General features: G+C 32.0%; 3 protein-coding genes across 3 annotated transcripts in view; 1 reads left to right on the forward strand and 2 right to left on the reverse strand.

Moving 5' to 3' along the window:
- Positions 1 to 5,271, reverse strand: part of LOC115245282 (glycine-rich cell wall structural protein-like) — a 7,036-nt gene extending 1,765 nt beyond the window's left edge. Inside the window, exons 1-2 of the mRNA XM_029823529.1 lie at positions 5,177 to 5,271; positions 1,240 to 1,532 (exon numbers count right to left, since the gene is read on the reverse strand). Coding sequence (XP_029679389.1) covers positions 1,240 to 1,532; positions 5,177 to 5,271 — 388 coding nt within the window. The remainder of the gene's footprint in view (positions 1 to 1,239; positions 1,533 to 5,176) is intronic.
- Positions 5,272 to 9,869: 4,598 nt separating this feature from the next.
- Positions 9,870 to 13,696, reverse strand: LOC115245283. The gene is made up of 4 exons (XM_029823530.1): positions 13,685 to 13,696; positions 12,320 to 12,369; positions 11,065 to 11,370; positions 9,870 to 10,656 (listed from the first exon to the last, which is right to left on the reverse strand). Exons 1-4 carry the CDS (start codon positions 13,694 to 13,696, stop codon positions 9,870 to 9,872), a joined length of 1,155 nt encoding a protein of 384 aa, XP_029679390.1.
- Positions 13,697 to 20,288: 6,592 nt separating this feature from the next.
- Positions 20,289 to 21,389, forward strand: LOC115245243 (glycine-rich cell wall structural protein-like). The gene is given in 3 exon segments (XM_029823461.1): positions 20,289 to 20,336; positions 20,811 to 20,878; positions 20,966 to 21,389. Coding segments are annotated over 3 exon segments (528 nt in total). The 5' UTR covers positions 20,289 to 20,300.
- The last annotated feature ends 3,228 nt before the right edge of the window (positions 21,390 to 24,617 follow it).

Here is a 24,617-nt window from a genome sequence, read left to right on the forward strand (position 1 = left end):
TATATATATATAATAATCTCGCTAATAAATTCTTATATAATTAGAACTCACTGCTCATGTCCGAAGGTTGCAAAGCCTACTGATAGGATACTTGCAAGGATGAGAGCCTTTATCTGCAATTAAATAAGTCTTGTTAATAATTTATCTTTTTTTTAAATCTCAATTGTACGTATTAACTCAAGAAAACATGTTTGTTTGCTTTCTCGATTTCCTGTATTATTTATAAATCGTTTAACTATTACTTATAAATATTCTTTAAAAAATCAATCGCGTACATAATTTTCACATCTTATCGAGTCTTTAATACTATCATATAAACATCAATAGAAAATGATTGAGAATTTCAATCTATAGTCACAAAACTGTCGTTTACGTGGCCGCGATTTGAAAAAAAAAAAATCCACTGTACGAAGACCACCTCCAAGTATCGCGAGATCTCTACCCCTGTATTAATTTCTCGGCAAACGGTAACAAATGATTTCCGTCCGTTTGTAATTCCTTACAGCGTATTTGGGTCCCATGCTGGTATCCAGGACACGGCCGGTCGCCCGGATCCCTTTCCCTGCTTCTTATTTCACGCACAGTTGTTTGAAATTTTGATTGGAAATGTTTTCATTAAAAAAGATATGATGTAAATTTATTTAATTTAACATATGCAAAATAAATAATAATTGCACGATTTTTATCAAGAATTATATTTATAATTAACTAAATTTACGAAACAATACTTTATATGGAACAATATAAAACGAAAGTGACAAAAATTTCTAAGATTTTTTTATAAATATTCATGAGAGTATTCTCTTTCTCTAAATATTAAAATAGACAATCTCGAAGTTCTTTCTCTTTGTTGCGTCATTAAATTTTTAATTGTTAAAATAATGCGGCCACTTGAGGCATTTTTAATCACTTTTTTATACATATGGAAGCAAAACTTTTTTAGTACTTGCAAAAGAGAGAGTAGACGAAATTCAAAAACTCGATTTACCGTATGCTGGAAAATTTGCTGTTTAATTTGCTGGCGTCATCGCATTTTAATTTTATTGTAATAAAATTAAAAATTATTGCGATTGTTCGCAATTGCTTTTTAGACAATATTTACAACGCCTTTTTGTGCTAAATAAAATATTTTTAGCGTCAAAAATTTATTTTATAAAAAAGAAGATTGAGATATCGAAAATTTTATAAAGAAAAAATAATATAAAATTAAAATATGTTTAACATAATTCGGTCTTATACCTCCGCCATGGCCACCTCCGAAACCTCCACCGTGACCTCCTCCGAAGCCACCCCCGAATCCACCGCCACCTCCATAACCTCCTCCGTGACCACCACCAAAACCTCCGCCATGATCATCTCCGAAACCGCCTCCTATGTCGCCCCCAGGACCGCTGACCTCGATATGATGATGATCATGACCGCCGCCGCCGCCGCCCCCACCTCCGTGATCACCTCCGCCGTGATCTTCGTATTTTATAATTTGCTTTTCGTGGTGCTGCACTACTTCTGGCAGGTGTATCTTTATATGTACACTGAAATATAAAAAATATGCTTAAATCGAGGAACGTTTTTAATTAACATACTTTTCTTAAGATGCTGATAATTACCGATGCGAAAAAACCTTATATTGTTTCTTTCATACGTTTCTATATGGATTAATTATGTATATCCCAACGTTAAACTAATTACTCACGATACGAGTCTTTAAACAGAATAATGGTACGAGTTGGTATAGCGTAATAAAGATTTATAGCATTTATCACGAATAATTATATTTGCCGCGAAAGAAAGAGAAAGAAAATTTTTTATTTTAAGTACTTTAACGAAGCATTGCATCCTTTATCAACTAACACGACGATATATATTAATAATATATATCGTATTAACTCAAGAAAACATGTTTGTTTGCTTTCTCGATTTCCTGTATTATTTATAAATCGTTTAACTATTACTTATAAATATTCTTTAAAAAATCAATCGCGTACATAATTTTCACATCTTATCGAGTCTTTAATACTATCATATAAACATCAATAGAAAATGATTGAGAATTTCAATCTATAGTCACAAAACTGTCGTTTACGTGGCCGCGATTTGAAAAAAAAAAAATCCACTGTACGAAGACCACCTCCAAGTATCGCGAGATCTCTACCCCTGTATTAATTTCTCGGCAAACGGTAACAAATGATTTCCGTCCGTTTGTAATTCCTTACAGCGTATTTGGGTCCCATGCTGGTATCCAGGACACGGCCGGTCGCCCGGATCCCTTTCCCTGCTTCTTATTTCACGCACAGCTCACCACGGCGACCGGGCACACACTGTCATATATTTGCGGCCGCGGTCTTACCTATATATATACCAGACGGCAGGAAATACCGGAAGGAGGGGGTGGGGATGAAACGAAGAAGTTCATGGGTACCACCGGACGTGTAACCATCGTAAGAGCGCTCCGAAAGGAGCCGAATGGCGAAACCTGGTGGGCGCATATCCCCCGGCGGCCGCGTACTCCGAATACATATGTACCCGACAGATGATGTTCCATGTACGTATATTGTAGATGCATGTAACGCGTTTCTCATGAACGGGAATGGCCGTGACCCACACACAGCTCTTATCCTAGAGAAATTTGCGTCTGGGCTTTCTTTCTCGATCCTATCGACACATATAGACGATACATGTATCGATATTCGACATCGCAGCCTGATAGCTGCAAGCTATATTTTCGGTGATAAGAGCATATCCTGCAATCAACGAAACTTCTACGAAAGTTCTACGAAATTTTAAAAATAAACAGATTATTACTAACGATAAGAAGAATAGATTTTCTCTTTCATTAATTTAATCTTATTTTAACAAATCTTGATCTTAATAGATTAAATGACGTCTTTATTATAGATAATTCAGCGCGTGGATTTATATTCTATGTCTTGTGATATTTATACAAGAATTTTCTCTTGCTGCAGCAGTGATATGCGCATTGTATTGACAGGTTGGTTTAATTTACGGCACGTCATGTACGCGAATATAAATAAACCTAAATATTAGCATTATTGCTACTATCGATTATACTATACTTTCCCCGATTTCCACAATAAAATAAACTAGAAAATACCGTCAGCAAGGTATATCTCTCGGGATCTTTGCTTCAATATTTCCAACATGAAAGAAATGCACATTTATAACGCCATATATGAAAGTACATTTTTACATACATTTATTACATATAAAATATATATCGCTTTAATCTTTATCCGCAAATTTATATTCATCATACGTAACAATCCCTATTAATATCTTTGATGAGACATATTTACATGTGTGTGTGTGTATTAATGTTATTTTAAATAATAAAAGAGTATATAAAAAAAAAACTTTTTCTTAAAGTATTTCTAATCTATAATAATATAACTTTGTGTTTATACACATATTAATATAATCATATTAATACAAGCACTGATATGATTTAATTTGATGGTAATACTTACTTAGCACGCATTAATATGCATGAAGAATGTTAATATGCACGAGAGATTAATCGCAATCCGTTGATTAAATCTATCAAACGGGTTTTAATCGATTGCGGATATTTACCACAAATAGATTTGTTCATACGAATAATAAATAAATAACGCAAAAACATCGTAGATCTGAAAGCAATGCATTCCGATGTAATTCAAACTTGTATACGGCACAATCTGACATATTTATTATGATTTTGTCAAATTCGCTGTTTTTGCGTTGTGATGTGGCAGATTTGTATAATGATTTGCAAATTACTTTAATTACTGAACTTTATATACAATTTATTTAGCTAATTATTTTCATTAAATTATTTAATTTTGTTCTTTAATCAAAAAATCTTTAATTATTTCTGATCTTTTATCAAAAATACGTGATTTTCAAAAGAAAAAGTCTTCTTACTGAAAAGTACATTGTATAAAGAGTCGAAACAAGAACAACTCATTTAAGGAACGTATAAATCTCACTAATTAGCAGAATTCTAAAGGAATATTGTCTCAGGTGAGAAATGTTGTGAGTAAAAGGAACGACAAGTATTATATTCATGATGCATGTCAAATATATATGTTTATGATATCGTAGTATGTAAAATACAAATTGGTATAATTTAAATAAAACAAAAAAAGATGAATGAAATCGATGAATTAAATAATTTTCCTAAAATAAATAATAATATTGTTTTATAATTGTTGAGTTTATTTAATTTTTGTATGGAAAGTTTTATATCGGAAAGAAAGTGCAGCGATATTGAAACATTATGTATATTTGTCAAGTAAATTTTCTTTTAATTCGATTTTTATGACATAAATTTCCCATTTCATTTAGAAACTTAAACTCGTTAAAGAATTATAGCGAAACGGATAAATAATGCTTTTCTATATAAAATATCCATAGTAGTAGTAGTTGTAAAAATTTGTAACACTACTCTCACCTTTCTCATATAAATTCCTCTCTTGCAACGCAAGACAGCTTTCTTTACATGTTTAACTTTTCTCTCTTGATCGAATTCGTAGGACGAGATAATTGAAACGTTTGTTTTGATTGAAAAAAGTTTATATCGTTTCTGTATGTTAGCGATATATTACAGAATAAATACCTGAAATAGATTGAAGTGATAATCGATCATTTGTACACAAATAAATTTCGAAACTTGCATTTAAACAAAAAATGTTTAATTATTTTTGCGTATGTGTAATCTGTGATAAATATAAACATAAAAAAATATCTCTCTTTTTATCATTCAGTGGCTATTAAATAATAAAATATTCTGCAAAGATATTTTTATATTTAGTTATAAAAGTTAAGTTTTATAAAAGCGAAATAATATCGAGTTTTATTTTACGTAAACAATGAATTTTTAAATTTATATAATGTCTCTAACACAATCTCTCTATTTCTCAAAAAACTACTTTCCTATTAACAATTAATTAGATCTAAAATATGCATTGAAAAAAGAATTTGCGAAAAATTGATTAGTACGAGTTTGTGAAAACAATGAAAGTAACAAATCTCGATCTAATACATATAAGCTTCTACTTTCTCAAATCCTTATATTTCATTGCAGCTGAATGGCATCTTACTGATATATGTGTGTATATGAATTTAGAGATTCCATTCCATTCACACATACGTAAAACAATAAAAGGATCATGCATACTTGAGTAACTCGCTAGATTTAATCGCTGGGAAATCTTTATCGATGCAACCATGTGAAAGCACTGAATGACGATTTGCCGCATACTTTTCAACCATGTCAATGATTCTCTATACAGTGTCTTAGAAATATAGATCATTAATCTATATTGTCTCTGGAATTTTTTTTATTAATTTAGTTATTAAGTTGATTTTTTTGACAAAAATATTGAAAATTAATAATTTTTAAATTATAATCTATATTGAGAAAATTAAAGTAAATTTCCAATAATACAAATAAATAGATCAACTTTATCTTTCAGTCTATTTCAAGCAGTCTTTAATGGATTTGTAATTTGAAGATAAACTATGCAGATATTTAGTGCATATTAATCTGATGTTACACAATTAATATAATATTATTAAATTAATTAATTTTTAACATATTATAAACAAATATTTACAAAAATACTATATTTTAACGCAAAGTTTGAAATTTTTTGATAGATATAAATATACAATGTCTTAATAAAAAAGTGATAAAATATTATTTTATATCATCAATTTGTTTTTAATTCTCAGATTATTACAGTGAAAAAAAAATGCTGTTGCTTCAATTAAAGTCTACGTCACGGACTGCCACAGACATACATAGTTCATTCAATGATATTTTTATTAGACCAAATATGGCCCGTGACGTAGACTTTAATTGAAGCAACAGCATTTCTTTTTACCGTGTAAGAGTCAGCATTCAATAATTATATTTATTGATATTTCCGCTGGAAAAAAATGTATACCAAGAAAAAAATTCATAGATGAGAAGATCTGCGATACTCTATTTAACACCCGTGACGCGATTCTACATCCGCGTATATCTACCTATATATGCAGGACATTAATGGATTTCACACACATGTATCGTTTCTCGCGCGCATAGACATATCGTCGAGTAACAAAATAGAAAGTAGTCAGGAACACACGGGTGGCAGGCAGACAGGATAGGGCGCAGGGAAAGGGAGAGTGAGTGAAAATAAAAGGGTGAGAGCGAGCGAGGAGAGCGGGAAGAGACGGAAGCGCGGTGAGAAAGACGGTCGCTCGTGGGGCGGATAATCGTGAAAGGCTCTCCGGGATCTGCATTGTGTGTGCCGCTCCTTATCCTTTCACTCTTTTCCTTTATCATGTGTGTTTTAGCCTGTACAGTATAAATTCCGCAACGGAACAGCCGCTCGATGCGGACTTCCTTTTGCCGCAAAATGCCTATGTTAGCCTTGATTGCCGTAGCAGTCTGGCATTGACACGGTAATCTCCGTTATATCACTTGACAGTTTAACGCGCGAAATGCATACTTTTGTGAAACTGACATGAAATTTTTCTAACGAGAGAACGTTCAACTCCGCTCTCTCTCTCTCTTTCTCTCTTATTTTAATGAAACTGCAATTTTAATTAGGTAGACTTTGTAAAACGAACCAGAGTAATTGCGAAAAGTTTTTTCGTTTCTGATGATATCAAGATTCAGAAGTCGCGCGTAATATCCATATCTGAAATTCTAATTTATGTACAGAAATGAGTAAAAATAATTAAGATATTTTAATGCAGAAAAAGTAATGAATTGTCATGCGACAAATAATCAAATATCACTCTCTTCGTTTATAAGAATCGATGATTATATATGTCTCACCTATGTCCAGTTGAAATAAACATATTCGCTAATAAATTCGTGCCCTTACATTGTCATTACATCCGTACACACGCGAGATTGACGTATTGCAAAAAGTTGTTTGTTACATCTAAGCTCATACTCCCGTATGAATATTACATAGATCACACGATTCTACCTGTATCGCAAGCTTGCTTTTGCATGCATCAATTGATGCACAGCTGTACGGTTCTTCGGCGATGCGAGTCGATCGACGACGCTCGTTCCTTTCACATGCTTCCGAGAAACCATAGTGAAGGTGCACCGAACGACCTTACATTACAGTCAAGATCAAGATCAGCCTTTCGGCGGTCGGTATTATACGCTTCGCCGCCGTGCGGTATAATTAAACGTAACATATTCAAAAGCCTTCAAGTGAACATCTACTACGTCCTTTCTCAGCGTTTCTCCCCAGAAAAATCTTGCTATAATTTATCGATTAATTTTTTTTAATTATCAGATAACTGTAATTTTTTTACGCGATAAAAAGTATTTATGTATAAACTTTCTTCCCGAAAAAAATTTTAACAATCTATATTTTTAGAAATATCGAACAGTTAATCTGAAAGAATCCAAAACAAATTAGAAACTTTTATATCAAAATTTTCAAATCAATTTGATAACCAAATTTAAAACTACAAAAAATAATCCATCACCCGATTCTTGATATCATATATTGTTAATAAAGTTTTTTGATCGATGTACACGCGAAACTTGGTAATCATATCGGTATCAATTCGCGAACATTATAAAAAACCGTATTCTTAAGCAAACAATTATGTCATAAAAAGTCCATTTGTTTCATTCATCGTTGACATTGATTGTCCTCCTTTAAGCCCTTTCCCACAAGATCCTTTCACTTTCTCTCTTCTTCAATCAATGCCCTTCTTTTGCGGATTACACAGTCGTGAGCGGCATCTACACATCGTATACACGAAATCATCGCGTCTCGTTGCTAAGAACGTTGCTTTCTCGACTTTCAAACGTTCAACCGGTCATCGGTCTTCCAGTGAAAGTAACTGGAACGAGAGAGGATGCGATCTTCGCGGGTGACTGTAATCTCCTAGCACTCTCCTCGACTGACGGACAAGTCGACTGATTTTTTTTTTTTTACAGTCGCCTGCATGACCACTCGACCGTGGAAACGGTGCACGATTTCCGTCTAGTCAGATTTAATAGCCGTCATGAACGTTTATTACCCGCAAGTGTTTCTTCGGTTGTTATTTTTACAAAAAAAAAAAAAAAAAAACATTACGATAAATTATCGGGGCGATAATTCGTTATCGAAGAAAATTGTGCTTTATAATATCAAATTAATGATAATTAAAAGAAGATATTGTTTCTGCCTATTTTTATTATCGCGATATGTAATCATTTAACCGATTTTTTATTTAATGATTTCTTCATATAATAATTGTTATATTTATATTTGAATAATTACAGAATAATGAAATTGCAATAATCATTTTATTGCATAACTTATTTATTAAATTTCATCCAGGAAAGATAAAAATTCTCTGGGAACGATTATTACTTAAATGTACAAGCTTACTTATTATACGTCACATATATATCTTTTTAAATATTGCAAATATATTTGTATATAACATTTCATACTTAAATTGTAAGATATATGCTCGATATACATTATAATGATATATCGGAACGGATATTCCTCGTCTTTTACATAACAGAGCAAGTCAAATTTATGCATATAAATAATTTAAAGATTATTACATTTTCTGAAATAATTAAAATATCTTTAACTAGCATACAACACAAGACATGTATAAACCTTATCGCACTAAAATACTTTAACGATATAAACTGATCATTTTTTTCATAATTTTTTTTCATTATTTACATCTTTAGAGAGACTTGGTTTTATAATTGATATTTATGTATATACCTATATAAAATATGCGTCAATAACTTTTATAAGAATAATAAACCTGTTTTGTGTATGAGCCTCTGAAATAGTTCTAATATCATTTATATTCATGCAATCTTCGGGATGAATATATCATCATACTATTACGTACATAAATCTTAGATATTTGAAACTATAACAATACTCCATGTTATCCACTTTTATGCAAGACACATTTTTAGTCGCACATTCCATAATTAATTGAAGATTGGCATTTACTAAAAATATTTAAAAAAAACTTATTTATTCTAACTCTCAAACTGTCGACATTAAATAACTGTAAAAAGTTGTAAATTGTTATAAAATTTACAGAGGAGATATCCCTCCAGATTTTTCAAAAATTATCAGTTCTCAAATATATATATAGGTATCATTATATCAACCCCTTAAATAGTATTATAAATAAAATGATATAAATAATCCAGAATATATATTATATCATATAGACAAACTAATCGACAAAATTCGTTTTAGACATCTATAATATTTAGCAAATGCAACATCACATGTTAATTCTGCTTTAAAAACAGAGAAAACAAAATTGATTGAAAAATTAGAAAATATTATTGTAACAGATCATCGATTACTTTTTCACACTTAATAATTTGATGATTATTTGATTTCATTATCGTTATCAATTTCTATTTTATATAATATACGAAATATTCTCTGGACAGAGATGGAAAGGCTTTAGAATAGAAATTTCTTTTTGATCAATTCGCGGTATTAATCGATCGATCGATCACATATATCTCGATGCAAATAAAAAAACATGGAAGAGTGGACCACAATTAATCTCTGAAGACATCCAGGATCCTAAACAAGATTTCAATTAAAAAACCTCCAGCAAAATTCAAAATTACGTATTTATACCTACGTATTTATACGTATTAAGCATGTATCAGGGATTGAAATTTCCTGGAGCCAATATAATTTCACCAAGTTCAGATTTCTTGACGTCTGATGAGAGGCGCGCGAAAATGACATTTGTACATTTATGACATATAAGGTAGATTTCGTCACGTATCTAGAGAAAAGAAATGAACTCAAAATTATATCGGTTTCCAAATCCCGATGGCGTAGGATCCTTGTCTATCCGTGAATACTCGGCGTGATACCCGCGCCAATCGGCAGACCCATGTTCGCGCCGAACGGCAGCTGTTGATACGCGCCGTGAATCGGCATCGTTCTAAAGTCATAGGTCGTGGAGTCTCCGTGGTCCTCGCGTACCGCGTAGCCTTGCTTTGGCTGAGCGAAGCTGGAGAACCAATTTGTCGGCCCGCCGAAGCCCGCGGGACCTGGCAGACCAGCGGTCGGATAGCCGGCCTGCAGCTGCTGATGATGCGTCGGGATCGCAGTGGCCGCCGCGAAGCTGGGCATCGCGTCGGATAACATGCTCGGCCAGGTCTTGGTGAGCTCCTCCAGCTTCTTCTGGTACTCGTCCAGGGATACGGTGTCCCGGAGCACGATGCCGTTCTTGTAACCGGCGATAGTGGCTGACGGTATACCGGCTGGCAATACGACGGCACCTTGCGTATTAGCAGCAGAGCTGGTCACATGGGTGTACGCGGTCGAAGGAATATTCTTGTACACCTCGATGCCCTTCGTCATTGCATCTTTCTCTACGATGCTGCTGAGGGCCTGCTGGTTCCTCAGGCTGAGATCCTTTTCGATGGAACGAACGTTGTAGTACTTATTCGCGCTGTCCTTTAAACTGTCATGTAATCCGCCGCCCCTGGCGGCACCGTCCATGTCGGAAAAAAATGAGTCTATGTGTGGACTGTAGGAATGTGCCGAAGCCGATGCCGCGTATTCCTGACCTACCGACGTGATACCGGTCGGCGAATAGCTCGGTTGACGCGTGTAAGCACCGGCATATCTGACGGAAAAAGAAAGGAAGTGTGTTAGGGAAATTTGGAAATTAGCATAGATAGCATCGGTCGATCGATAACCAGATACTAATTGATCTTTTTAAGTATAAATGCATCATATATATATATAATTTTATTAACCGTTAATTTACTTTTTGAGAGTAAAAATTTTTAATTATAAAATTTATAAAATTTCTTCTCATGTAAATTTTAGATCATTCATTTTCTTATAAATTTAAAAGCGCAGAGAATGCGTTCTTATAAAATCTAATATACCAGTTTTGAGAAAAAAAAAAAGATGCTCTTATTACCGGTACTTTGACATTATGTTAGAAGAAGAAAAAATAAAATTAGAGAAAGAGATCGATACATAGGGATGACTAAATTAAGACAAGTCATTGAGAAAAGAAGATTACCTCTCATGACCAAAAGGTAAATTACCGCCCTTGGCATTATACGGAATGTATGGTTTGCCAAAAGACACGCTTTGACTGATGTCTTTACCGGACGGTATATAAACGTGATTCTCAGCTTTGTAACCGTGATCGAAGTCATCGCTTCCCGAAGGATATGGTCGCCGGAAAGGTTTTTTGCTGTAGTAACGATTACCGTAGTGCGCGTAACGAGACTCGTTATCCCCGTTAGATGATTTTTTATAATGTTGTCGCCATGGGGCTGGACTTCGTCGTGTCTTCTGAACGGGCACGACTAATAGCACTTTTCTGAAATCAGAAGAGAAATAAACGGTTAAACCTCCCAGTACATATACCAAAGATTTTAATTACTAAATGTGAAAAATAAATTCTCCAAAAAATTCTTTCAGAATTAAATCGCATATAAAGAATTAAATCTAATTAAAAGTAATATTATTATTAAAAAATTTTAAAATATGCGCTATATATATAAATGCGCATATATATAAAATATTAATTATTTATAAAATGTATGTGCAAATATAAGCTCATTATGCAAGAAAGTTCAAGACTAGCGTTTGTTATTATTTTTGATACACGATCTACATTTATATGGCACATTTACAGTTTTTTCCACTTTCTATTAAAATTAAAAGTAATTCGAAAAATATGGGTACGGCTATTCCTGTAAAAAAATTTCTCGCAATCGAAAGTTACTAAAGAATTGCAAAGAATGACCGTACTTTCACACATTTTAAATTTTTGCAAAAACCAGATGATCCAGATTCGCGTTCTACTTTAAAGATCCTGTTGCTTAAGGGAAAAAAGTCATCGTAGACGTCATAGGCGAGTGAAAGAAAAGTCTTGTTTTTTAATTTTACAAGAGATTCTTTGCACATTACATTGTTTAACATTGGTTCTATTACTTATGATTTCTTGTTATTCTTCTAATTAGAATTAGTCATTAGAACTGGTCATTGTGACTAGATACTTTGTCCTCGATAAAATGTATGTTGATAAATTTTTAATTAATATTACGGAAGACAATTACAAAAACGGTTTGTATTTACAAATCGTCTTGATTTTATAAAAGTAAAGATTATGAGCTAATTACGAGCTTTCTTGTAACACATAAAATCTACTTTTTATTAAATTTACAACATTTTTTATATAAGGATTTAAATAATCACCAACTTTCCACCGTTCTAGTGCTAATCTAATGTACTTACACGTAATTAAGTACAACACGGGTACTCACGCGTGAATGAGAAGGGGCTCGCTGATCGCTAGCAACAGGACGCAGAGGACCTGCGAACATTAATTGCTGATTAACACATGTTTTAATGGTAACAAGCGTGAACGACGAAGTATACGGATTGCCTATCGAGTTGACAGACTTTCACATGCGTAGAAATGTTTAGCCGCGGGTGCAATTTCATCTGCGAGAGTTACGCACGCCGAGACACGCAATCCCGTTACGCTGCAATTATCATTAGTATATGGTGGAATTATATCAAAATCACAGAGTTTTAAACTCGTCGGCCTTATCCTTCTATTGCAGTTTTACTGATAACCGTGATTAAAATTTTTACACAATAAAAATCCATATATATCGCAGAATCAGATTTGTCTAATAATAAGTCTTGCAATTTTTAAAAATCCATTTAAATCGATAACCCAAAAAATTTTCTGCTTTTTATAGATAATCATAATTTATAATGCAATGATTCAAAGTTATACTCTGTTCACTTCTTATTTTTGAATACATGCAAACAACAATTATTCTTTCTTTGTATGTCTATAGGAATTAATATATTATGCATTATATCTTTCGATTTATTTCTTAATGAGTATCGTACTTCATACTTTTAATTTTGTAATAAATAAATAAATAATTGAATAAAATTTGTCAATAGTGTAATAATAATATAAAACAGAATTAACAACAATATGCTTTAAATATTAATTCTTATAGATACACAGAATAATTTTTGTTTGCATATATTAAAAAATAAGAAATGAACAAAGTAAAACTCAGAATTATTGTGTATGAATAATGATTATCTATAAAAAACGGAAAATTTATTTGAAAACGACGAAATGTATAATATACATTATTCCGATTTATACGTGATTTTGTTCGTTAAATTAGCAGACTAGATAATACTTTACAAGATAAATTTCTATTTCTTTGTTTTTTTTTCTTTATACACGATAATCATAAAACCTAATAAATTTATTTTCATAAAGGTATATAAACTAATCTATCTAAAATATTATTAATTAATTATTTAATTTAAATTAGTATCCAAAAATCAATTTTTCTTCTGTACACGCTATTATGCATTATTTTGAATAAATATAAGCTCGATAAATTATTATTAAATAAATTAAATAATTATTATTACTAATTATTAATCTTATTCAGCATCCTTTATATATATATATATATATATTTATCTTTGCAAATTTTAACATATAATCTAATTTCAAAAAATTTTCTTTTTGGATGTTTATCCAACTGCTTTTATCAGCCAAAATTATGAAAAAAAAAACTCGATGCCAAGGAAAGCGATGTTGAATCTTTTAAATCATGAAGTTTGTAAGAGACTTTAAGACTCACCGAGTACTGCATACTGGTCCTTGGATTAATCTCGCGCCGCTTGATATGATATTCGCTTCTATCCGCTTTGCGGTCGCGGATGAGACACGGATGGCCAAAAAGCTCGCGCCCGCCGCACCTGTCTTAACCGAATCAAGAGGTCCCCAGGTCCGATATTTGACGTGTTCGTCACCGCGGACGATCCAGATAGTATTGCGGCTACCCGCGCTACGCCTCTTCTCTTTTATACAAGATAAAAAGAGCATAGACTCGCGCGTCCGATCGCCTCCCACCGTGGAAATGCGTGCATCGGCACCGGCTCCGCCGATCGCGCTAGATGGAAATGGAAAACGGACGGGCGCACAGTCTCCGCGGTCTCCTCTCCGCTAAATACGGCCAGCCCGGCTGGCCAGGCAAGCCGTGTCGCGGATTTTTGTCCAGGGAGAAATCGACGCTTTCTTCGTCGTGAGACAGACAAGGGCGTACTCGCGATTACCACGGTATCCGCCTGATCTAGTGATGAACCGAGAGTCCGGTCCGACAGGTGCATCTTGCGGCGTTATCATATCAAGTCTCTCTCTCTCTCTCTTTCTCTCGAAATGAAAACAAAACAGCTATTAGAAAGATGGTATACGCTGGACGGATGAGTCTATCCAACGAAAGTTAGCCAACAGCTATCGCGACAGAAAGCAGATAGCTTTCCTTTATATTAATTAATCACTACATAGTTGAATGAAAAGTAAATGAAAAGGAAATGAAAAGTAATGCACGAAGAAGGAGACATGTATGCGAAATAAAGGGCAACGTATTAATTTCGATAAAGACCAATGTATTAATTTTAATTAAGACATATATTAATATTAATAAATACATCAATAAATTAATTTTAATTGACAAATTAAATTATAAATTTTAATTACTACTTATTAATTAATTATGTAAAAATTACATATTATTATATATCAAGTTTAACGTATATAGCAAGATACTAAAATAATTTGAATTAATCAAATCTTGGGTCAAATTAAATTATTAGTTATTATTAGTCACTATTCTACGCGAACGCGCGAGAATGTATTGATGCATCTATAAGCCACACCCAACGTTTGCTTTCCAAAATGCGAATAACAAGAGAATGTAAGTGCTTCGGCAATACGATCGTACGGAAAGTGTTCTACATTTCCTGCAGATACTTGCGATTGATCCGCTTGATTTCATATCTGATTCCTTCGTTTTTCCTCACACTGAAATAAAATGAATTTCTGTGTAATAAAATTATAATATTTATAATACGGATACAAATGTTAATGAATTCGTGTTGTTCATGTAATATATGTATATATGAGTAAAAATACTATATGTTATATAAGCAATCTATGTAAATCGTGAAGAAGGAAGAAAGTACTTATTAAAACTTTTATGTACCATTGATAGTAAATGGTTGTATCATCAGCTCTTGATATGATATATACGTAAACTTTCTTCTGACTAATTACTCACGGAATGATATCAAACAACGAACGAAGAAGAAGATTATCACGATTTAATTGCAAATTGTGAACGCGATCGAAAGTTAAAATTAATTTGCCATCATCTTTGGCACAAACCGTCTCTTCGCAAACTATCCTCTGTCTCGAAAAAAGATGAAATCACGGATACATAACGATGTTTTCTCTCTCGATAACAACGATTCTCGTAATTCTATCGCCATATTTTTTCTTTTTTTATCGTTTTTACATAAAAATTTCACTGAGAAGAATATTTCGCGCGTTTTCATATTGTTGCCGTTACGGTCCACATATACAAGTCCTTTCTCGGCGCGCCGCCGAGATACCAACGATGGCGTCAATTAGCTCATTCACGCGATATACTTTCTTGCATCGAATTCAAGGTCGAGTTTCTAACCTCATGCCTTTTTCAACGGGGATCAGAGATAGCACTACATGAGATATGCATATTTTACCGAATCTAAAAAAAAGATAGTACAGTCAAATTTATTCAGATTAAACTTGTAATAAATTTGCTGAGAAATCTTTAAAAAAAGGGGAAAGAGAAAACGCGGAAGATGTAATAATAAAGAATTGCGGAAATTCTTTGGCTCACAGGCTCCTCAAAAAGGATTTCCTCAAAAATTAACTACAACGCAAATACTAATAATTTCAGACTAACGCATGGTGTGAATTTTTGCGTAATAGATACAACATTGTTGAGAGAGATTACAATTAAGTGCAACATTTCGTGACTACAATTCTTCATACACAACAGTCCCACGAGTCAGTGCGTTTGCAGGCTTGAAAATTAATAGCCATGTATAGCTTGCTATTTTTTTAGCCGCTCTTAGTCACGCTTTCGACTAAACGATTTGGTAATTATCTAAAGACTTACATTTTTCATACTTGTTAGAAACCGTTGCAATCTCTTAAATATGAGTACAAAATATTTTCAACTATTTTTTGTCGATATAGAGTATTTAAGTATTTTTACTATGATTTTTTTTATATATAATCTTTTATTTTAATCTTTTATATTTTTATGCATATATAAAATTCTTTTTTATCATACTTAAATGAATTCTTTTTGCTACTTGAACAAAAATACATCCGCCGATAATTTTATGATAATTTTTACGGTTTTAATATACGCTCTATACATTTCTTCAAATAGACTGGAGAAGAAATATTCTATAAGATATATAATCAGTAATCACTATTACATATATTAAATAGAAAATCTATCAAAATTCACATAAATGGCGGAATAAAATCTAATATGCCGGAAAAAATTTTACTGCGGAACAAGAAAATCGTAATATCTTCCGTCTTCAAATACTTTACAGCAGAAAATTACGGCAAATATCGATAAATTGTCGTGTAATATGCTCTATGAAGAGAGAGTACATGATCCGAAACATCGTATACTTAAGACTTTATATTTTCCCCTTAATGTGATGTTTTAATCACCTCGCATTGGAACTCTATTAAACAAATGTTTTGTACTATTAATACTATAACTATACTCTTGCATGTGGAAGTATAAAAAAATTGTCCAACATTTTCATGACGAATGAATAAATTATAAAAGAATCCAGAATTATTGTTACAAGAATATAAAAACTGGTTTTACAATTAAATGTATTTTATAGTAAATTTAATTTCACAATGCTGAAAATTTTTCAATATATCACATAAACGATTAAAATGAAAATTTCCAACATCTTGTCTTATGATAATAATTATGATAATATATTAATTATGATAATTATGATTTCATACAAAGATTATAGGAATAATTACTTTTGAAACATTCATTACTAGTTTTACTGTTAAAAGAAATTATCAATTTTTAATTGATTTTCCATTTCTTTCTAATTGCTTTTATCTTGAGTTGCGGTCAAAGATAACACAATGCTACGCTTTAGTGAAATCAATCCGGCTCCGAATGGCACCATTCGATATATTCGTCTAAACATCTCAGGTCTCGCATTTTCCCAGGACGCTGTTGATGGACTGGAAACGTAATACCTCGTATATACATTCACCGCGACCCTGGCCGGATTGAATTCCTCCAGTAGAGAGTTCACTGTCACGGTCTCGCGAGACAGTCGTGGTAAGGAAAAGGATAAGACTGTATCGCGTATGTGTTATTCGTTTTTGTTTTCGCTTGAGTACCGGCGTGGCGTATAATTTGTACTCTTTTACGAGACAGAGACGCGACGCCGGGATCAGTTTCCCTTTCTCTCGAACGTGTTTTCGAAGGTTTCGTGCAAATCTCGGAAAGTGAACGGTTCTACCCGGTCATCGCCTCGTAGTTTCTGCGTCTACGCGTTATCGGCACCGCTCCTTCAGGAAGGGGAAACGAATTCCTCTCGCAGTGCATATTTTCGATAGCGATTTTCGATAGCGATTTTCGCCCATATACACATGTATTCTAACAATATATTTTTTTACCATCTATATTTTAACAATACGTTTTTTCAAGATTTTATATGAATTATATTTATTTTTATTTTTTTAACTTTATGATTATTTTTATTCTTAAAATTTACTGTTTTTAATTTTAATAACAATGCAAGAAACTTACACAAATTTGGAGAAATAAAATTTTGTAATTCTTGTCCTGTGTTTTAGAGCTCTGTATTATTTGCTTCCTACTTTTCATTATAATATAATTTAAAATTCACATCTTATGCCGAAATACATATGTACTATGGAACAATGATATACTTCTTGTAACACATAATTATATGCTAAAGAAGATTTCTTTCCATTGCCACAAGCCATTCTGACAATTTCTTGAAGCAATTTAATAAAAATGCGAGAACACAATGTGAAAAAGTAAATTAAGAAACCGCGTTCCCCAGAGAAAGTCCGAGATTGGATCTAAATACTTCCTAGCATTCAGGAGAGAAGCTACTAAGAATAAAACAGAATAAGCGACTTTACAATCTAAAATCCGATTTATATCCTTCATTTATATTAACGCTGTCATTCCTTTAATAAATATATGATTTGTCATTTTTGTAAATTTTAAATCTGTGCAATTAAATATTATCACTTCAATCTCGTATGTATTCTGTTAAAAAGTATTTGAAATTGCCTAAAAAACAAAATTTTATTATCTATTTATACTTTCGGAGATTTAATACATTAAAAAATTCTATAGCACTCAACATTTGTTAACTCGTTTTCTAAATAATGAGACAGACTTAATATCTCAAAATCACAAAAAAAAAGATGCCTAGAAAATATTAATAATTTTGGAGCACCATGCATTATTCAAGAGTGAGCGAAAAATTAATTTCTCATGACAAATTGAAAGAGAAAAAATGTATTTATAAATGCATTTTTTATTAAGCTCATGTTAAAAACATATATATAAAACTTTCGCTGATACATTTCATATATCATATTTAATTTAGCATATCCAAGTTAATTACTCGGTTTTCGATGTGAAATTGTATTATTATATATGGAGAGATAATAATCTGTACAGTTACATTTCCTCTATGTAAAACGTTCCGCACACAAAAATGCTCGCCTTCACATCATAAATCATATTTTATAACATTTATTGATCTAAACTATTTATTAATTATTTAATTATTATGTGATAGCTATCGAGAATAATCGCTCTTGTATTTTTAACATTTCTATGCCATAAATCATATATTTTAATACGCAACGCTATTTTTTGTCAAGAATAAAGTATAACATACAAAATATTGTAACTTTGATATAAAAGTTAGGATAAATATAATTTTGGTATACGATTATGATGCATGTTATAAATGTTCTGTCCGTTAGTAGCTTGCTGATAGATGGCAGCAATTACTGAACTTTCAAGTAGAACATAGTGAAGCAGAAATATAGGCAGAGTACTATCTTATCTATTTCTTCATAAATATTAGCCACGTCAAAGTAACGTTTGATTTTAAATTTATTATATTTCAAATACAGAACTAGAAGGAAAGGGAGAAAAGCACTATCAAATAACATATCAGCATTCGATATTATAATTCTTTTTTATCGTGATTTTACATTATGAACTTGGAAATTCTCATTTCTTAATTCTCTCTAAATATATTCGAATATTCGATAATTTAAATATTTTTATATTTTAATAATGGATTATTTAAAAATTATTAAAATTAATAATAAATAAAAATATGCTCAGAGTAATAACGATACTAATTGTAATTGGAAATTGGCAAATAAGAGCCGAAATATAGTAATTAGAGCGCAAACTTTTTTATTATTTAATTTCTAATTACCACGCCTCAGCTCTCTTATTCATTTATTTCCTCACTTAATATCATTATTAGAATTATTAGATAATCTAAATATTTAAATTATCTTTAAATAAAAAATATATTATATCTCCGAATATTCATATATTAAAATTATTCAAATACATAATTATGAATACTTACTGTACAGTTTTAATATTCTTTATATTATAAATACAATATCTAGATTTCTCGTATCTCCTTCGATCGTTTGTCCAACGATTAAATTAATTTAATACAAATTGATTTTAATAAAAGTAATAAAAAATAAAGCTATAATATAAATGCAAATTTTCCAATTTCAAGTCAACAGGAAGAACACGCCGTGCGATTCTTCCTGTTTTCGTGCGAAGGCGCGAAGGATTATTGAAATGAATAAACCAATGGCATGGCCCGTCGATTCGCGTGGTATAATTGTTGATCTTGATCTTGGCCGTTCACCGGACGTTTGCCTTTCATTAAGAGGAGGAACAATCTAGATTTAATCGAAAGAGAGGAAGTGCATAAAGGAAGCGAGCGGCGGGGGAGGTAGGCGCGTTAACCCTCTCCCTCCCGCGGTGCGGTGACTTTTTGCCACCGACTTGCGGCCATTAGGCGACTCCTTTCACGAGCACCATGTGGCAAGTGGCAAAAGACTCCCTTTCATTCTCTTATCCATAGCTACTACTATCACGTAGGTGTATAAAAGCGGCACGCGTATTCACGGTAGTCGTCAGATCAAAACTGTGCGGACGAACGATTCGTTTCCTCGTTGGATTACTCATCGCAGTTCTTTTCGTCCTTGCCGTTTTTTCTTCTTTATTGCCCTGCGGAAGTGACACCCTTTTCTCCCCCTGGTTCTATTCCGGAACAATGGGAAGACAACGCGAGATGGTACCGTACCTCTTGGTAAGATTTCCAATGGATTATAGTGCATTTACGATTGGACGCGACGTGTGATTTTATTTCCACGCTTGATCAAAGAGAATAATGTTATTTGAACTATTCGTTTCGCAATTTACGCTGTTAATAATAGAATCATAAAGAAGAGCTACTTGGACTATATTGAAAGTAAAAATCTCAGATAAATTAATTTTTAAATAATATCTAAATTATACACATTAGGGAAAAATTTTTAAACATATTTTTATGGAAATGTAACAGTTTTAACATTTTTTAATACAAACAGTGAGAATTTTCTAATTACAGTTACTCGTGATATATATTTTATTATAATATTGTTATATTATTTGACACTAGATACTATAATTTTTATTGCATACCGTTGCAATCGATTGTTGTAAACGACTGGTTTTTTTTGTCAATAGTAATACGGATGGATTAAATGTATATAGCTTTATTAACGATATTTATTATTTTCAGTTGAATCTTCTCTTAGTTCTCGTTTCACTAATTAATTTGACCAATGCCGGTGGACACGGTGGCGGACAGTAAGTTTTAATTAAGCTTTATATCAGTGAAAATAATCTCAAAAAATAGAATAAATAAAAATATACGATCTTTCATCGCGCAACGAGTAAACTAATCACGTAGTTTCTATGTCTTCTCGAACAATTAGCATCTTCTCACGTACCATACCATATCAAGACCATCAAGCATACGCATACAATTACAAAACACATACACCATGGCGGTGGCGGAGAAGATAAGTACGAAGTACTCGGATATACTGTGGGTCATCCGAATGAACTCGGAGGTCACGAAGGCGGAGGCGGCGGTTTCGGGGGTGGTGGCCACGATTTCGGCGGAGGTCACGAAAGCGGTGGCGGCGGTTTCGGGGGTGGTGGCCACGATTTCGGCGGGGGACACGATTTCGGCGGAGGACACGATTTCAGCGGTAGCATCGGAAGCATCGGAGGACAAGAAGGAGGTGGCGGTCACGATTTCGGAGGTGGTGGTGGATTCGGAGGCGGAGGTCATGAAGGCTGGTCAAGTCGTTAGGAGGATTCTTTTATATTATTGTTACTTTTGAGAAAACTAAAATTATATTTAACGTAATCGACACGATAATCCTTTGAAGTTTACAGAACGTTTTACATATGCTCGTTATCAGAGAGATAACGAGCATATGTAAGATACACATTACTTATATATCGATCCTGTATTGAAATTTCATTTCAAATCTTTGAGCGGAAAGTTAGCATTCGTGAAAAATACTTCGAGGAATTAATACGTTTTTACGCTTGACATTTTTGCATGCATCGGTAACGAACGATTTGATTTCATGTTTTTACAACGCAAGTATCCATGATAATGTAAAATTGGGAATAGAACCGAGAAATGCATTAAAATTGTAATTGATGCACTTCGTTGAGTGCTGCTTTCGATTTAAAAAAAATCCAGATACTTTTTCTTCTTTTATATCTCTAGTCTGAGTCACTCTCGTTAAATCTTCGATACATTCTTTCAGCATAATTTGTATATATTATAATATCGTTACTTCTTGTGTTATCTTTGTATTATGTTATTATAATATTGTTTTTATATCTATATTGTTTTTTGTTAAACATAATAAATAAATTATGTATGTTTTTACGGCGCGTATTTTTCATTTTAATTAATCGCATATGTACCTGATTGCGCATACCTTATATTCCAAAAATATTTTAAAAATCTAAGGGAGAGAGAGAGAGAGAGAGAGAGAGAGAATCAGTTATGATCGTTAAATGTTCGTATCTGATGTTTAAAGTATGCCTCCGGATATTACCGGAAGTTGTTCTCCGCGAAATAAAATTAATTTTAAACTTGAGATTTTTTTCAGCCAAAAATTGAAAATCAACGAAATAAATCTCCAGGTCTCTGTACGTAATAAACAGTATATTCTCTCTCCAACTATAAGCAACTACAAATGAATGAGTCATTATAAACAATATTTATGCTACTGAGATCTATCAATACAAACGCAAGATCGTGTTTTATCGCGAGAATTAAAATCAATTTATTCAGTGAATTCTTGAATGAAAAACGATACGCATAATTAATTCTTTCTGTATCTTATACCAAATAAAGAAAAGTGAAATATCTTATACCAAATAAAGAAAAATGAAGTTTGTTTACATTGTATTTGTGTAGAGCAGACGTGGAAAAAGTGTTTGTTTACATTTACGGGATAGGTATACACACTCATGGATATTTTGTCAATAATGTGTTTCACCTATTAAAGAAATTCTCAAAATATGGCCGTCGAATGTGTTAATCCTGTCGTGATTTGTGATCGCAAAAGCTTGCTTGTATGTGATAATCAAAGAGGCGCAGTTCTGTGTAGAATGCAAGGACGCTAAAGGTGATCATAAATTAGATTGATCGCTACCTGTTATATAGATGTTGCAAATGAAGCTAATGTCTTTATAAATGAGAATTTCACGCTCCGCCTAGATGTACATTAGTTTCATGAATTATTGAGAATAAAGTTGTATCTATTTACAATAATTATCTGTAATCGCAGCTATTAATCAAACAATCTTTTGAGTTATAATATAATCATCTTGCAGTTCGTTAAGAGCTTTCAACATGCAAAGGTGGCGATTTATCTTTTATAACGTTTTACATAACGTAAAAGAAAATTTTACAACAAAATACAACAAAAGAAAATAATCTATATAAATCTAACTCATCTCTAGATTCATATATTTGGAAAATACGAAAATATATATACTCGATTATGTACGTATGTACATATATCTTTGTATTACTGTAAAAATTTGCCGAATAATATGATTTAATTTTCACGACAAAGCATTATCTGGCATATTGAAACGAAGACGCAATGTTTTTCGGATATTTTTTAGATTATTGTTAATTATTTTATGGAAGTGCTGATTATCGTATTCGATGGAAGGACCCATTTATTAAACATGTGGTAATCTGACATGTACGTAAATTTCACCGTATCGCGCCGAACTCAATAAAATGTTTGCTTAAAAATTAAAAATATATAGTTTTGTCGCGGAGAGCGAATTTCAATAATGTTATGAGAAGTATACTTTAAGTATTATAGAATACTTAAGGCATAAATATGTCCGTGTTTGACGGCTTGTATTGGTTTCTTGACATTATTTAAATTTTTATAAAAAACTTTTACTATACTTTTAATCTTATCTTTATTTAAAAAATGTTTCTAACAAATTTTTAATACTGACAAACTGAAGAAAAAATACGAATTTGTTAAATATTATTTCCATTTGTTTATTTTTTCTCAACATGGCCGATAAAAGAAATTTATATGTGTGTGTGTTTAAAAAATATGTTTAATAATATATTTGAAAATATAATGCACACAATATATGTCAAAATTTTTTATATTATTAAATATTTGTTAAAAAATTTATACATTATCGAATTCGAAATGATATACATGTTTCAAAAACTCAGAAAATATCCAATATTATGAAAATTCTAATATATCTAGAGATATGCAATCTTTTATATATTTGACAGCTTTTACAATCATTTATAATTTAATATTAAAAATTAAACTTTTATTTAACATTTTTATTAAAATTATCAGTTTTATTTATTATGCGTCTTTTGAATACTTCTATGTATGACAGGCGTACATTGATAGGCGCATTGCATTTAGATTCGTCGTTTTGTGTTGAGAAAAGCTTATTTTATTTCTTCTTTAGGCATTTATCGTAAAAGCGTTTATCTTAATATTCTAAAAATATTCTAAAAACAGTTAATGAAATTTTTTAATAACTTATATTTTATATAATATCGAAACCTTATATAGATAGATTCAAATAAAATATTAAATCGCAAACACATTTAGAAATAATATATATATATATATATCTACATTTAAAAAAGATAAAGAAATTCTCAAAATATGGCCGTCGAATGTGTTAATCCTGTCGTGATTTGTGATCGCAAAAGCTTGCTTGTATGTGATAATCAAAGAGGCGCAGTTCTGTGTAGAATGCAAGGACGCTAAAGGTGATCATAAATTAGATTGATCGCTACCTGTTATATAGATGTTGCAAATGAAGCTAATGTCTTTATAAATGAGAATTTCACGCTCCGCCTAGATGTACATTAGTTTCATGAATTATTGAGAATAAAGTTGTATCTATTTACAATAATTATCTGTAATCGCAGCTATTAATCAAACAATCTTTTGAGTTATAATATAATCATCTTATTGCACAATTTATTATTTCTTCGTTACAT

The sequence above is a fragment of the Formica exsecta genome, unplaced genomic scaffold (assembly GCF_003651465.1).
Source record: "Formica exsecta isolate Colony F162 unplaced genomic scaffold, ASM365146v1 scaffold933, whole genome shotgun sequence".
In the NCBI taxonomy this organism is placed as follows: Eukaryota; Metazoa; Arthropoda; class Insecta; order Hymenoptera; family Formicidae; genus Formica; species Formica exsecta.

Bases quoted from the DNA above. Each gene is read 5' to 3' on its own strand.
- LOC115245283 (XM_029823530.1), bottom strand. The intron at 11,371-12,319 runs GTGAGTACCCGT...TTCTGATTTCAG, and splicing joins GAGCCCCTTCTCATTCACGC to AAAAGTGCTATTAGTCGTGC. The intron at 10,657-11,064 runs GTAATCTTCTTT...TTTTTCCGTCAG, and splicing joins TTACCTTTTGGTCATGAGAG to ATATGCCGGTGCTTACACGC.